The sequence below is a fragment of the Orbicella franksi genome, chromosome 2, assembly GCF_964199315.1.
Source record: "Orbicella franksi chromosome 2, jaOrbFran1.1, whole genome shotgun sequence".
Taxonomy (NCBI): Eukaryota; Metazoa; Cnidaria; class Anthozoa; order Scleractinia; family Merulinidae; genus Orbicella; species Orbicella franksi.
Genome location: NC_138146.1, coordinates 31,270,124 through 31,285,907, shown reverse-complemented (window position 1 = coordinate 31,285,907; position 15,784 = coordinate 31,270,124). Strand labels below are relative to the sequence as shown.

Sequence of the window (15,784 nt, the reverse complement as noted above, 5' to 3'; positions counted from 1 at the left end):
TAATTGTTTACTGGTTTGCATTGTTTGAAGGAAGACATCTGGCTTTATTTTGCGGTTCTCTATTATATGCTGTTAAAACACAGCATCCAGCATGTCTGTTGTGTTTGTGTTTTGCTTGAAAGGATGATGACCATCACTTGGATCGCTTTACTTCTTTTGGTGGCAACAACATCTACATCTTGTAAGAGAATATTTAACGAGGATTTAGTCGTCAGCTTCGACAGTACGGTAGAAATCCTGTAGTGCAATGGCGACGCTTTGGTTTTTTCGAAGCCTGCAGAAGCAAGCGCGACACAATTTTCAGCTGTTCCTTTAATTTTAACATCACTTTCTTGAATGCCACATGCGCCAAGGACAAGATAATAAACCACGGGAAAGAAAATTCGCACTACTGCGTAGGAAAACCTAGTGATTTCGTCTGGTTTGTTACAAAGCAACATGTTGTCGTAGGTACTCTGACATTTCATTAGAAGCATTTTTTAATGACAGCATTTAGAACCTCTGGGTACAATTCTGAATGATTTGTTGTCGTGTTAGCTGCGGCATGCCAGTTTTTGTTACATATTTGCCTTACCAAAAATTTAGTCTCGTCGCGGGGAATTCTTACGAAGACATTTTATAAACAACTTCGACTTGGAGGCCGCCAAGGGGAAGATTATCTTTATTCAGATACTGGTCAAGATTATCGTTATTTTCCCTCTCAGATGTTTGAAGCCTCTCCTTCCCAAATTCCAAAGTTTTCCGAGAAGACTTTCCGTTGTTTGTTTTTGCTACAGACGATAACACTCGAATCGATTTGCGGATCTGGCGTTTCCAGCAAACGCTTCTTTACTGGAGTTGCCTTTGTGGGAGTTGACTTGCTAATTTTACCTTGTATCGATTCCTGGACGAATGAATACAGTTGAAATGGCCAAAGAACAAGAGTATTTATAATGAATACAGTGATCCAAGATTTCGAATCTTGCGAGCACAAGGAGTATAAACGCGACTTGAATACTTCTCACATTTTAACTTTCTGGCAGATTTGTGCTAAAACTTAACCCTTGCAGTCCTTCCTTTTAGACGGATTGAGTAGAAATACAGCTTGATTATAAATTACCAAATTTAATTCATCGAGATTTCTCCGTTCCCACCGTGCACTCGTTGTTTCAAACATTTTGACAAGTTAAAGTTTATTTTAGTTCAAAGTTCACTTCCGCTACGGGAGGCCGAAGATTTTATTGGTTAATTTATGACAGCCGATGACAGCACGAAATCTCAGTGTGCGCACTCAGGCATGAAAGGCCAAGTGGGCGGTTTTCAAAATCCAGGGGTTTGTCTGCAAGCGTTTCCTTCCTTCCTTCCCCTCCCTCTCCCCCCTCTTTTACTCGCTCCATTTTTCGCGCTGTAATTCTTTGCTCCTGCACCCCACAGAAACGCTTGCTACGCAGACTAATGTTTCCTTCGTGTGTGCTTCTTTTTTACGGCGTTGAAATAATTTTCAGATGACATACACTAGGCGAGCGCGTTCTTGACGTGTGAAATCGAATGGTTATTTTGAGTGTTACTAAATACCGGAACGGAAACCAAAATGACCGACTGCAGGAATGGAGTGGAACAAAAGCCGACCGAGCCAAAATTCTTTATTCGCAGGGCCCTCTTCGAATGAGGCACGTTAACAATCTTTGAAATCCACATCTCCGTTCCTAATGTAGGATGTCGTTTCCATTCGAAGAACTCACATCGTCTGAGCAATTTACCAAAATGGTCCTTTGAAGATAAGTGATTTACATGTGAAAGAAACATTAATGCATTAATAATTAATGTGGACTTAATGCACCTTTTCATTGTTTCATGAACAGGTTATTAGTCATGGTTATATATATAAGCACGATTTTCCCAGGATTATTGCTCCTTGGTAAAATTAGCAAGGGTTTCAATTTACCTTGGTATTTATTTAAGGTTACACGTACCCAGGGGGTCCTACAGCTGAATGTTTTCAAGACATAATCTTTCCATTCAAGAGATGTTTTCAGTGTTTGGTTTTACAAATACAGCTGTGGCGGGTGATTAGGTTCGGTAACGTTTCTCTTTATTAAAAAAAAAAACGAGAAGACGAAGAAAATATTCTCATTATCATACACCTGCACTTCTCCTGACAATAGATTGATTAACAAATTAATTTATGACATATATCACCCACACGTACGTGCACGCAGTCTTCAGGAAACGACTTCCTTAATTTGTTGAGTTTAGAGTGGTTTTTAATGGACTGTCGTAAAACCAAAGCCATTTACTCACCAATTAGACTACAAAGCCAATCTTAAACCATAGTAAAACGAAAACTAAAGTAACTGCCTGATTAATTTCGACACTCAGGTGAAAACAGGCTCGAGTACCAGCCGCAGTTCGATAGACCGGACTCGAGAGAGCGGCGGAAATCGAATCTAAGTTGAAAACCGCTCTATCTGAGGAAACTGGGTTTCAAATTAGCCGTGGTTACAAGAGAGCATCGTACAGGTTTCCCGGGGGAAAGTACTTTTTTTCCGTGTTACCGATGTTACCTCAGCCTCGTGAAGATTACCTTGGTACCTTTGAGAAACCATATTCAATTGAGTGTCGAAAGCAGTCAGGCAATTACCTTGGTTTTGGTTTTACTAGGTTTTGAGATTGGGTGAGGAGCCTAATTGCTAAGTAATTGGTTTGGTTTTGGTTTTATAACACACAATTGAAAACCACTCTAAGTATTCCAGGCAAGACCTTGCTAGCCAAGGCTGAAGGGGCGTTTAGTTTCCCCAGATAAACTGCCTAAGACGCGACTAATCGAGTAGTCGATTGTTGGAGAGTGCACGCCAGTAAACTCTGATAAGCCCTTGGTAGACTTTAAGAGAAGTCGTTCGTCGTGTTTATTTAGTACCCGCCGACCTCTCGCGACTTCGTCGCTCGCTCGGCCCCTTCGTATCCTAAAACATCGAAGTTCGTTTCGCTCGCTTAGCCATTCCACCCTGAAACTCATGAGGTCGACTTGTGGCAAGTCTAAGCCCTTGCTTGTTAAACATTTTAACCAAACGATATTTATTCAATAGTTTGAAAATAGCTAATAATGAGTATAGCATGACTGTTGGAGATCAAAATGAAACTTACATTTTGGAGAACAATATTTTGCGCACGGACTGATCAACAACAACAGCAAAAAAAAAAAAAACAAAAAAAAAAACAATGAAATGATTTGCATAATGAGTCACATTAGTGCATTTTATTTGGGTTTCTAGTTCTGGACTGCCCGCCAGGCTGGGATGAGTTTGACGATTCCTGCTACAAAGTGATGACCAGCTTCGTATATTCACAAAGTCTTAGTTGGGATAATGCTCGTGCAGTGTGTTTAGGATATGGAGGAGACCTCGTTAGTATAGAAAATGAAAGGGAAATGGAATTCATAAGGCTTCGCTATGCAGAATACATGAGCTACAGTATGTGGATTGGGTTGAATGACCGAATTAAACAACGTGAATTTGTTTGGAGCGATGGAACACCATTCAATGGTTCTGTTTACAGTAATTGGCGTGATGGCGAACCAAATGACTGGTCAGGCCAGGAAGACTGTGTTGAACTTTACAACAATGGCTGGAATGATCTGGCCTGCTCGAGGAATCACTACTACATGTGCGAGAGACCTAAAGGTGAGCTCATCGCTTAATGATTCTTATGGCTTGTTCAGTAGAATTATTCATGCTTGTTATGATCTCTTGTTTGCAGCATTTATATATTTTCCTAACCAGGTACTCATAACGAACGTTAAGTTGTCTGGAACCTGTTTCGAGTTTTGGATAAATCTTTTGGATCATTATCAGTAGCTGGGAACTGAATGCTACATAAAATGGTCATAGCAAATAACAAACTACCCTTATGTAATTCAGTTCATCTGAATATCGTTATGTAAGTATACGTTACGTCGGGGCTTTTAAGCAACTTTTGGAACGTGTGCTCATTTGAACACTTTTAAGATTCTCTTCAACTTAAAAAGCCAACATTATAATAAAGGAGTCATAAAAATTCAGCATTTTAAGGAGTTTTAAAAACTGAGCCATCATGCATTTTAGGAGTCTTGAAAAGCCAACATTTTAAGGAATCGTAAAAAGCAAGCATTTTGAGGAGTTTTAAAACGGCATAATTTTAAGGAGTTTTACAAAGCCAGCATTTTACGGCTAACGCACGAAAAAAAAGTTCAGGCTAAATGGGGTTAAAAAGCAACCTTCACTAAACCTTAATATCTTATCTATCGGTTATGTCATTGCTTCAAGTGCGCACCACTGCTGCTTGTAATGTAAACTTCATAGTGGTCTCTTCCCTTCCTTTAGGCAAGCTTTCATGCCCTGATGGATGGTTTCCAAATGGGTTTTCCTGCTACAAAGCGAGTGAAAGCGAAAAGTCATGGAGTAATGCAAAACAGGATTGTTATGAGTCTGGAAGCTATCTGATGAAGGTAGATGACGCATCGGAGCAACATTTCCTAGAAGTTTACTTGCGTTCAACCGGAATTGTACAATTGTTCAATGTAAGTAGATCTAGATTAGGCGACACATAGACGTAGTGAAGAGTGTCTTTAAATAGGAGATTATGACTACAACAGAAATAAAATAGAGAAAGCCGGTTGCCATCCTCTAAGCCAGATAACTGAGCTGTTTCTTTGTTAAAGAAATAAGTTTTAATTTTTCATGTTTTTCAGTGGTACTGATCACGAATCGGCGCAGGTTTACTATTTAATTTTGCTCCTTCTCCGAACCTCAAGTAGCTAGTTCAAAAAATGTGCTCCGTCAATGTGTAAGAGACCGTGAGTCAGGCAACGTCCAACAATGATGTTTTAGGTGCTAAAACCGCTAGGGAAAAAACTTATTTATGAGCTGAGCAGCACATTTTTAATTCAACCCAGATCGGTCAATTCTCTCTTAATACCCCTAGCATGTGCGGAAAAAAATAGCACAACGGTTCACAACGGATAGTCCTTAACGGTAGATGTACAAACACTGTCTGTCGTACAGACTATTCACACTGCACACGTTGTCGGCATCACATACAAGTCAACAAATTATGAATAATCGGTGACACTGTCCATTGCAACGGGATAGTAAATTTACCAATTAGTGCAACCGAATGGAGAGGCAACGGTATTGTCAGGGGGGTGGATGAAAGATAGAGGTGCGATGACTTCATTCACTCCGTCAAAGTGCAACGCCCCCCAACCTCTCTAGCTTGTTGCACTGGCGAATCGTGCCCATTCGCCGAGTTTGTCCCAAAATTAATGTGATGTATTGTGCACTGGCATTTGTTCTTGTTCATAGCAAGTGTGGATAGGCCTGAGTGACATCGAACACGAAGGGAGATTTACATGGGAAGTGGATAACAGTACCGTAAATTTTAGCAATTGGGAACCTGGACAGCCTAACAACGGTGGTAATGGCAGGCAGCACTGTGTTACGGTGGGGGCTAAAGAATATTTTGGTTTGTGGAATGATGATTACTGTCCTTATCCGTATCTTTACATCTGCGAGAAACCACTTGATGGTATGTGCAAGCTATAATGTAAGAAAATTTTTTTTCTGGAAAATCAAATTTCAATAAAGTAAAGCAAAGCAAATCAAATAGAAAAAGCTTCTGATTTCAAAAGCAAGATATACATATCAAATCAGCACAGTTAAATACTCCACTGACGCTAAGGGTGTTTGCTTGATTCTCCACCATTTAACGACGAGGTTACAAGATCATGAACACTACTGGTTCGGAACCGCAGCACTCTATGAGATTGCGGCTTCACTGGGTGGAGCTTGGGTACGTTGAAGCGATTAACCCGGATAAGGCTTCAGTCTGTCCGAATGCACAACGTTGAGACTGTGATTTTTTGTCGCGATGAACAAAATTATGAGGCTGCAGAAGGTTAATTTGGCCAAAGATGAAAGATGAAAACAATGCGGCTAATATGGATCAACGGTTTTAATCAAACTTCACATGGCAAATAACTATTACTGAAGGGTTTGTGCTTTTAACTCTCGAAGTTAACGATCATTCGTAACCGTGTTATATATTGTTCTTATTTTGTCAGGCATTTCTTGTTATCAGTGTGAAAGCAGCACATCATTTGCCAAATGTTCAACGAAACAAGAGACAGTCAATTGTGCATTCCCTCGGAACTACTGTTTCAAACAAAAGAATACAACAGGAGGAAATATCGATCAAGAGACAGTTTTTTCCAAAGACTGTACATCAGCAGATCAATGCAGAAAAAAGGGGAATAATTCTCTGGAATGCTGTGAAGATGACCTTTGCAATACTGGTAATCCAGACTTTTGTTTATGTACTTGTCAAAATGGTGTGAGTTTATACGTCAGTTTGTGTGCGTGTGGTTTCCGGGCTTGTGTGTTCGCGTTTAATCAGTACGCGCGGGGGAGGGACCATGCCTACGTCTTGGTGCCCACATGTTTGCGCTTCGAAATAACTTCATAAGTAGCTGAAAGTTAATATAACAGCGTTTTTTTGCAGATATCTCTTGTTATCAGTGTTCGAGTAACATATCCTTTGCCGACTGTGCTAAGAACCAAAAAAGAGTGAACTGCACATTACCAAAGAACCGCTGTGTTAAAACCACATATGGCACCAAGGGGAACAACAAAACTGTAACATACCATAAAGGATGCGCCACAACTGATGAATGCACAGAATTTGCCAAGGGACCATTTGCAGAATGCTGCACTGGTGACATGTGTAACAAAGGCAAGTTATGAGAAACTGATTTTTATCTAGACGACCATCTCTATCTCTGGTTTAAATTCAATTGTAAATTTCCAAAACTTGAACAAGGGTTTATCAAAAAGGGCTTTTTTTCTTTGAATTTCAGTTAATGAACCAACTTGTTCTGTTTCCCCAGAATCGGGTCTCAGTTGTTTTGAATGCAGTAGCACGGTCTCTCATGAGGCGTGTCAAAAACATCAGCAAGAAGTCAAGTGTAAAGGTTCCATGGATGATCGTTGTTATTATGCTTCGATGCAGCAGACCTCACAAGATGGATCCAGTGTTTCCAAGCGCATTAGGCATGGATGTACCAATAATCACTATTGTAACAGCACTTCCAAACTTTTCGATGAATGCAGCTCTACCAGTTGGGAATGTGAAGTTCGATGCTGTCGCCAAAATCTATGTAATGAAGGTAGCAACATTTTTAAGAATATGAATTTTTTATACCTCTCAGGTCTGTCAGTCTCTTTTGTTTCTTTATAGCTATGGTTTTGCCACTTAGGGTAGTTTTAAAATTCAGTTATTTTGGAGTGGCAAATCAGGATCGGTGCAAGTGCAACCATGCTCGACCATGGCAGTCACCATGGCAACGTCATGTAAATTGTAAACGTCAACGTCATGTTAACTGATTTTCCACTCATAGCCTTCTTTATATTATTTTTTCAGAGAGCAAAGAGCTTGTACCAACGGACCAAAATAGGACTTCCACTGTCACCATTGCCTACATATCATTCGGTGTCGCCTTTATCTTGCTCGTGATGTGTTTCATGGTCGCGTTTTGGTGCTATAGGAAGTACAATCGCGAGCGGATGGAAAGGTTTACCTCTTATAGCTGAGCTCTATCATAGCATGAGTCAACCTCGGGCCCGAATCAAGCACATGTCACGATCCGCGCTCGAACCAACGTCTGTTTTCGACTTTTTTTTCCTGATGTGCTTTGAATTTTAATCGTTTTTCAATGTGACAGACTATCAATTGAAAGATAGTTATCACTGTCAATCTTCAGCTCAGTTCTACACAGAATGAAGCAGAAGAAGCAGCACTTCACCGATTTGTGACAGTGATGGCCCCTAGCATAAACCGGTTACACAGTACAAAATCCGTCATAGTTGATGTAAAAGAAAGCCCCTCTTTTTAAGCAGAAAGCAACCTCATAGCTCACCTTGTCAAACTCAGGGTCAAACATTACTTTCTCTGTTTCTGTTTTATATGTACTGGTAACAGAAATGTTGAGAATTCAAAATTAAAACTATGCTTTATTTTCAAGACAACTGTATTAACCATCTTTCTCTGTATTGAAGGTCTTCTCGGCCAAGACGTGAAATTATTCCGTTAGACAAATGGGAGATTCTTCCCGGGCAAATAGAATACGAAGAAGAGCTGGGCAGAGGAGCGTTTGGTGTTGTCTACAAAGCAATTCTGAAGAAGCGACAAGGAATAGAAGTGTTTGACAGCAGAGATGAGCCCGCGTCACAAGATACACAGGTGGTCGCAGTGAAAGAATTACAAGGTGCAATGTTTTGTAATCATTATATTCTCATCGGGAGATCACAGCGGAGAACCAAGATGTTGAAATGTTATTCTATGAAATGTACGATTCTTGTCGAGCTGTGATTGGCTATTATGGGATGGGTTTTGAAGAGTTTAGAAATCGCATAGAATGTTAGGACACAGCCTTCAAAGGGAGAGAATGAACTGGTTTGTATCAGCTGGAATGGGAAATATATTTCTTTTTCGCATATAGTCCACGTTTGGTTCTGCTAAACAACTACATCTCGAATAGACAGATTCTGCTGACGTGTTTATATCCTTGTTGCCACCCAGTTCAGATCTTATGATGATTCATTTGCGAGGTTATAATTGTTCTTTTTGTCAATACTCCCATGCTATCAGTTTTGTGTTGCAAATTGCACAATTGTAACCTTCTAAATGAACCATCACGCCGTCTGAATTGGGTGGCAACAAGAATGAAAACACGTTAGTCGAATCTGTCTATTCGAGCAAAACACATGGGGTACAGACAATCAGAAAAAAATCGACTGAATTAGCATTTGTACTCGGTAGCCAAGTTAAAATTCGCCCAGACTCACACCCCAATTTTCCCCATAACTTCCTTGTTATTGTTGTCAGATGATCCAAGTGAAGTACAAAAAGAAGAGTTCTTGTTTGAGATAGCCATGATGAAGGTGTTGGGTGCACACCAAAATATTTTGTCCCTGGTTGGATGTTGCACACTACAGGATCACAGGTTCCTGGTGATAGAGTACGTTCCGTTTGGGGACTTGTTGCAATGGTTACGACGCAAGAGAAATTCGGTAGGAGGTTGTTGACTACAATTTGTACCGTAGACCGGGCGTGTTTGGTCTGCTGGTACAGAGGGGGTTGGGGGTGGGAGGACTTTTGGGGTTCGAACCCTGCAACTTTTAGAGCATAAGCTATGGTAATGAACCTTGGAGGATTCAGAAAACTATTATTATTAAATAAATGGGTAATTTATGACGTTACCTTTATCCGCAATCCTGAATTTTAAGATTTTTGTAATACTTTCGAAATGCGCCGAAAAATGGCCCAAAAATAAGCACAACCGATAAAGCTTTCTAAAAATAACTAAAAAGGTAAAAGTTGGGGCATGAATAGTAACTGTTTTTCATCAAAAGCAATAAAATTCAAATTTGCGAAAACTGCCTGTCAAAATATGGATGTCATGGAAACATCAAGTTTTTTACCAATGAAATGTCATAGCAGATTGAAACCGGTAAATCCTGTTTTCAACATTCTGAAAATACGTAGCAGGGAGAGGGAGAGGACGGAGGGGAGGCTCCTCCATTTTCTCTATTTCTCCCGTTCCACTTCGTGAAGAACTCTCTGATCAATGACTTGACTGCATGGCTACTGCTTACTAATACATAACAATCTTGTTATATTCTAGATTAATCCGAACTGGGCCACTGGAACGAAGGAGAAACAGTATGATGACAAAGAAAATATCGAAAGACCACGGGGCAAACTTTGTCGAGTAATTTACTCACATTAATAGACTGAACTAGCATATATCAATTAATCATATATTCAAATAGAATATAATTACACTGCAAACAAGGTATGAAATAAATAAAAATCAATAATCAATTCCATGATTACATAATTCGTACAGCTCGAATATTAGACCTTCGCTGAAAATAATACAACTTACAGGTACAGTACTACTACTACTGCTTCTACAAAATTACTTTAACAAACAAAAGTTAAAGTTGATCTCAAATTTGGTGTAAAGTATCCATTTACGGCTGGTATTAAGCTATAATTTTGCGCTTGGTTTGGAGTAGTATTAGATGAGAGATCCGGCAGTACAAGTTATGTGCGACGTACTCAAGCATTCTCTGTAATAGCGCGCCATGCATTCATACTCTGCAATTAAAAATCCTTCTTAAAATCTGAATATAAGTACACTATGGATCTAAAAATTGGCAGACAGTATATTTGTATTACTGGCTCTAAAACAGCTATTTCTTGTTGGATTTAATCAGTCCATAAATTTCAAAAATTAATGTAATTGTGTTAAAATTCACACCAATCTTAGCAACTTTCTTTGATTGCGGAGAGGTCACCATTCCTTAAGGACACTCTCTAAGGTAAAGAACATTCAGAAACTCGAAGCAATACTTACTGAGCTTTTGTATGGAGGTCTTCAGTCATTAATTAAATTAAAAAATGCATATCAAGCCTCAGTACATTATGGTAAGAGATTAGATATTCAATAATATATACTCGATTGTTGACGTGAAAAATTGCAAATACCCGCATGGGAGACTGATGAATTGTCGTGACAATAGACGTGGTTATTGACCTGCATTTGACTCCACGGAGAGATGATTGGACCTGCTGAAATACATACGTTAACCAGCGGGATATGTTTTTAACTAGCAAGATGAAATGGTCATTTTCTCTTACAGCAACGCCGTGAAAATAATTTAGACAAGGTCCTGGAAGAAGATCAGACTGTGACAGGCAATACATCAGTGCAAATAGAGTCTCCCTCAACTCACGAAAACAAAGGCTTTGATTTTGACATGCCTGACGTGACTTTTCACGGTGCGGCCAAAGTAGGCAAGGTATATATACAAAATCCAACATGTTTCTATCCTTTGCACTCGGCCTATGTTGGAATTAATAGTTCTTAAAAGGCTTGTAGCAATTTATTTGATGTGATTAAAACGACAGCAGTGTAAATAATTTTTTTATGCTAACAGGTATCGAGTCCGTGCGGCAAAAGGAAGAGAAACCTTTACAGTATTATCAGGAAATATCCGGGATATCAGTTGTTGAATGTGTCAGATGCATCTGTTGTTGCCAGAATAATGGGATGGAGGGGCAACACTTCAAAAACGTGGGAAGTCCTTGGGAATGAATCCCAACCGATCTTAATTATTTCCCATTAAAAAGAAGGAGAAAAAAGTGTTGTTTTGCTAGAAATCTATATTTTACTTCAATCAGGAAACCGCAGTTGTTCCGAAAAGGATAGAAGACGGTCCACGTTATCACATCATAACCAAACAAACCTCAGTCCAGATGGATTCAGCCCGGGATGCAGCCCCTACACATAACCCTGACGATCTCATCCTTGATATGACTGGCTCATCCGATAACAATTTTGAAGTAAGAGGAAGTTTTCTCTGTTTCTATGTTATATTTCTACTAGTCATAGAGGAAACAAAACACCAGCCGGCGGTGAAAGATAAAAACAGATAAAAGGAATAAAATTAAATGGAAAGGTGAATCCTACCAATTTTACATTGTTTGTATTCGTACATCATGTGTTCGGGACATCTTCACATACGTGTTGTTTGCTTTGCACCACACAAGGTTTGGATCTAAGCAAAAATTAGACAAACAAATATATACGTAATATGTATAGGTTTTGATCAAGTGTGAGGTCAAGATGGCTGGATACTGGCCAACTTCTTTTTTTGCGTGTTTATGGACCGAGATGGAGTCGAGGTCCGAACAAGCTTGGTCAATAAAGGATGTATTACACGGCTTTCGGGGAAAGTTTTCTTGCGGGACGACACGGAGGGTAGTCCCGAGCGGACAAGATAACTCTATCTTGCCCGCTCGGGTAGCCAATCACAGCGCAGGATTTGATTCATCTTGCCTGCTCACGGAGCTAGCCATATAATAAAGCAGTATAGGTAATCATTTGGAATTAATTTGCTGGATGAGTTTTTCGAAAAAACGAAAACTCACATGTGCCGGAAGATCTTTCTTGAAGCCATTTTTTTAGCATTCGAGAAAGTTTCCGCGCAAACTTTTCGTCATCATTTTACGTGATATGATTGGCTTAGAAAATTTCCTATTGTCTTTCAGCCAATCATAATTCAGAATTACGATGTGTACTTCACATTGGTGTTACACATGAACGGCACTGCTCTCAACCAATCAGAATCGAGAAATGTTTTCATGTATATTATTATTTGGGTTATAATCAACCCTTTTAAAATAAGGTCTTGGCTGATTTTAATTACTTTTCTTACATTGCATAACATTAATTGTCTCGAATTGTCGTAGACAGATATTCTCATGATTTTTCTTTTTTGTTATTGTTGTTTGTATTTGTTCAGGAAAAGAGCAAGAGTTACCTGGACCAGGAAAACATCAAGCTGTCAGCGATACGGTCGACATCACAGGCAAACAAACAAACTGCTGACGTGTTTTCAGCCCAGAATCTTATTGCTGGACATGGAGAAGATGGCAGTTTTACTACGCAACAGCTGTTTTCGTTTGCTTGGCAAATAGCACGGGGAATGGTAACGTTTATTACAAGCTCCAATATATATCTGGAGACATTAGCTCAACTAAGCGATATTTACAGTGAAACTCTTAACTTCATAAACGGAATTGGCTGTATTTTGGAGCCAGCCGTTTGTCAGATATAGCTCAAAAGAAATGACAGAGATGTCTGCTTCCTGGTTTTCTCAATAGTCTCTTCTCTATCGCTCATTCTCCTTCGAGTTTCCGCGCGGTAATTTTTGCATTCAATTTTTTGTGCTTGCTGCGCCAAAGAGAGTAGACTTAAATAGTTCCAATTAAAGCAAATTTACCAGCTTCATATTGAGTTCTAAGCTGACAGTGCTTAAGAAACCAATAGAAGAGCCTTGATTCTTTGTGGTCCATTTTCTAATTCGATACATTTTCATTTGTTCGTCTTAACAGAATCATCTCGCAGAGAAAGACTTTGTTCATCGTGATCTTGCAGCCCGTAATATTCTGGTTGGTCATGATAATCGGGTCAAAGTATCGGACTTTGGGTTGATGCGTCAAATCTATGAAGACGTTTACACCGCCAAAAAGACGAAAAAGCTTCCTGTGAAATGGATGGCCCCGGAATCCATTCATGACGGTGTTTTTACCATCAAAAGTGACGTGTGAGTATCAATTTTGCTACGAAAAGAACTAATAGTGAAATCAACTAATGCAACAACAACAACAACAACAACAAAAACAACAACAACAACACCATCACCACTGAACAGCAATCACCGTGAGCACCACTTAAAAAAGTGTTTTAACTTTTGGCAAGTTTATCTGTCGCGTTAATGCATTACCATCGACGTCTTTAAATATTATTATTTTTTTAAGATCACGTTCCCGGAAATTCTTCTAGGCGTACTTAGAATTATACAGCAGAGACATTTTACATAAAGGCTTGCACAGATGAGTTCCTTTAATTTTGTAACTCAAGTATCCGAGGTAAAAAGTTTGCAAGTTTCATCAGCACAACTGGGATGTTATTGGGGTCTAGAAATATTTAAAACCAGAAGAATTCAACGACAATCAAGGTCGTCTCACTGATCTATCCTCTTTGTCCCATGGGTGACATAGGGGCGCCTGTATGCCTTGCATTTGTACTGATCTTGAGTCTTTTTTTGGCCTCGCACCGTGTCATGTTAAACTCTCTCAGGACCTTCCAGATACTCCTCAGCAACGTAATCCTGGGTCTGTTACATTTTCGTGCGCTTTGCGAGTCTTTGCGGGTTGTAGCCCATCGTGTGACGAGCTGTGCTCCTCTTATCCTTTGTTTGATTGTGTATGACCAATCCATCTCTAGCGTCCTCTCGTAATGGTGGTGTTGATATATAGTCTCTTCATAAGTTCTTATCCTCCGGGCCAATGTCCTCTCAGGACACCCCTAAGACACTTTTGATGAAAGTTTGTACTTTCTTGCTTGAAAGAGTAAAACTCCATAATATTTCTGTCCCAACACTGGAAAAAGTTTACTTAGCGCTGAACAGAAAGGGAGGAACGTTTTTCGAATATATTGAAGTAAGCGAGAGTGTTAGAGCTAGCGTTATTTCCCTGTAGAAGACACTGTACGTTTTTCGAGCTCACGCAAATATATATACTGTTCTTATGTGGCAAGAGTTTCTAAGAGAAGTATACAAGGCACGGTATAGGTCCTAGTAACCTTTGTACGGGGATCACTGTAGCTCCATACATCTCTATAGGTGTACTTTAATTTTTTAAAGACAAAGCTGATCATAAAATTAAAGAACCTCTTGTTTATTTATATTTTCTAACAGTTGGTCGTATGGCGTTCTTCTCTGGGAAATGGCAACAATGGGTACGTTAAACCTGTTCAGATAAAATCTTCAATTAGTTTTATTTCATCAGTGTTTATTTAAAACTTTGAATTTTCTTTTATCCCGGCCATTTTTATCTTTCTTTTTAATTTGAATTCCACATAGGAGGTGTTCCTTACCCCACAATGAGTAGCGCAGAACTTTGTAGAGCCATAAAAACTGGTTATCGCTTGGAAAGGCCTGACATGTGTTGTGATGAAGTGTAAGTAACTACAATGTAGAGCTACTCTAACCTAAGCAAAGTGAAGTTTGACTTTGGTCAATTTAGCAACGAGACGAGTTGCAGAAAACCACGAAACTTCTTTGGAACTCAACAAATCTTCTTCAGTGGCGGATCTAGGGGTGGTGCCCAGGGGGCCCGGGCCCCCCCTTATTTTGGGAAAAAAAATAAAAAATCACAGAACGAAGAAAAACCGGCAGGGTAAGCAAAACAAAATCGCCCCCCCCCCCCCCCTTTAACTCAAGATCTGGATCCGCAACCGTTCTTTATTCTTGGCAACACTTCACACTAACTCATAGTACAAACTGCTAAAGGTAATCTTGGTAATCGATTTACAACAGTTCTCGCGTTGCTTGTATACAGACGCTTATATATAGTTGTCTTTTGCTATTGTTTTCTAGTACAAAAGAGATGTATTGTGCATGAAGACAAACTGATTGGTTTTTCGTTCGAAAGATTGATGTATTTAGTATTTTCATTGGTTTAAGTGGTAATTAAAAATCCAGATTAACTTTTGAACATTTTGAACGAGTAAAAGGTTGCTTTTGAAACGCAAACTCTATTATGCTTATGAATAGATCGACCAGTTAGTCTATTTGCTACATCTGAGCAGATGTTCCTTTCAGAAATTTTTTAAACCAGCGTAAACTTTATACTGTACCTATTGTACCTTAAAATATCGATAATTAAACAAGTAATTCTAAGGCCAATAATATTGTCGATACTAAAGTAGTTTTACGAGTTCCTTTATCGAATATAGATTTGTATCATCATGTATTGAATTGCAGTTGAGGAAACCTTTCCCTCCCGTGACAGAAACGATACGACCTGAGACAGAGCAATAGCCTACAATCATTTAAGGTGGCTCAAAACAGTTTCCAGCACTTAGATTTTGATGGGTTGTTATAACCACTCTTTATCACTTGATGCTACAATCATATTACTATAGCAACAGTATGACCTGCTAAAAACACCCTATTTATGTTACCAAATTTAATAAGCATGATAAGGCCCAACTTTTGGTAAAGTTTAAAATAATTCCGTACATAGGTTTCAGAGCCACCTTAACTTTTCAAAACTTTAAGGTGGCTCTGAACCCTACGAACAGAATTTTTTTAAAACCTTTGCCAAAAGTTGCGTCTTATCATGCTTATTAAAATTT

At 39.2% G+C, this 15,784-nt stretch overlaps 2 protein-coding genes across 2 annotated transcripts in view; both read left to right on the top strand.

Annotated features, from left to right (window-relative positions):
- Positions 1-66: 66 nt before the first annotated feature.
- LOC145479278 (C-type mannose receptor 2-like) lies at positions 67-6,769 on the top strand. Its single transcript, XM_081457595.1, has 6 exons — positions 67-181; positions 3,252-3,659; positions 4,338-4,534; positions 5,319-5,541; positions 6,077-6,307; positions 6,514-6,769. The coding sequence occupies exons 1-6, from the start codon at positions 67-69 to the stop codon at positions 6,753-6,755; spliced, it is 1,416 nt and encodes a 471-aa protein (XP_081313721.1). The 3' UTR covers positions 6,756-6,769.
- A 197-nt stretch (positions 6,770-6,966) lies between these two features.
- Positions 6,967-15,784, top strand: part of LOC145479277 (platelet-derived growth factor receptor alpha-like) — a 15,452-nt gene continuing 6,634 nt past the window's right edge. Inside the window, exons 1-11 of the mRNA XM_081457594.1 lie at positions 6,967-7,177; positions 7,432-7,582; positions 8,067-8,275; positions 8,896-9,080; positions 9,695-9,781; positions 10,719-10,877; positions 11,260-11,421; positions 12,384-12,569; positions 12,976-13,187; positions 14,343-14,383; positions 14,508-14,604. Coding sequence (XP_081313720.1) covers positions 6,988-7,177; positions 7,432-7,582; positions 8,067-8,275; positions 8,896-9,080; positions 9,695-9,781; positions 10,719-10,877; positions 11,260-11,421; positions 12,384-12,569; positions 12,976-13,187; positions 14,343-14,383; positions 14,508-14,604 — 1,679 coding nt within the window. The 5' untranslated portion in view covers positions 6,967-6,987. The remainder of the gene's footprint in view (positions 7,178-7,431; positions 7,583-8,066; positions 8,276-8,895; positions 9,081-9,694; positions 9,782-10,718; positions 10,878-11,259; positions 11,422-12,383; positions 12,570-12,975; positions 13,188-14,342; positions 14,384-14,507; positions 14,605-15,784) is intronic.

Bases quoted from the DNA above. Each gene is read 5' to 3' on its own strand.
- LOC145479278 (XM_081457595.1), top strand. From the start codon at position 67: ATGCTGTTAAAACACAGCATCCAGCATGTCTGTTGTGTTTGTGTTTTG. The intron at 182-3,251 runs GTAAGAGAATAT...TTGGGTTTCTAG, and splicing joins GGCAACAACATCTACATCTT to TTCTGGACTGCCCGCCAGGC. The intron at 5,542-6,076 runs GTATGTGCAAGC...TTATTTTGTCAG, and splicing joins CTGCGAGAAACCACTTGATG to GCATTTCTTGTTATCAGTGT.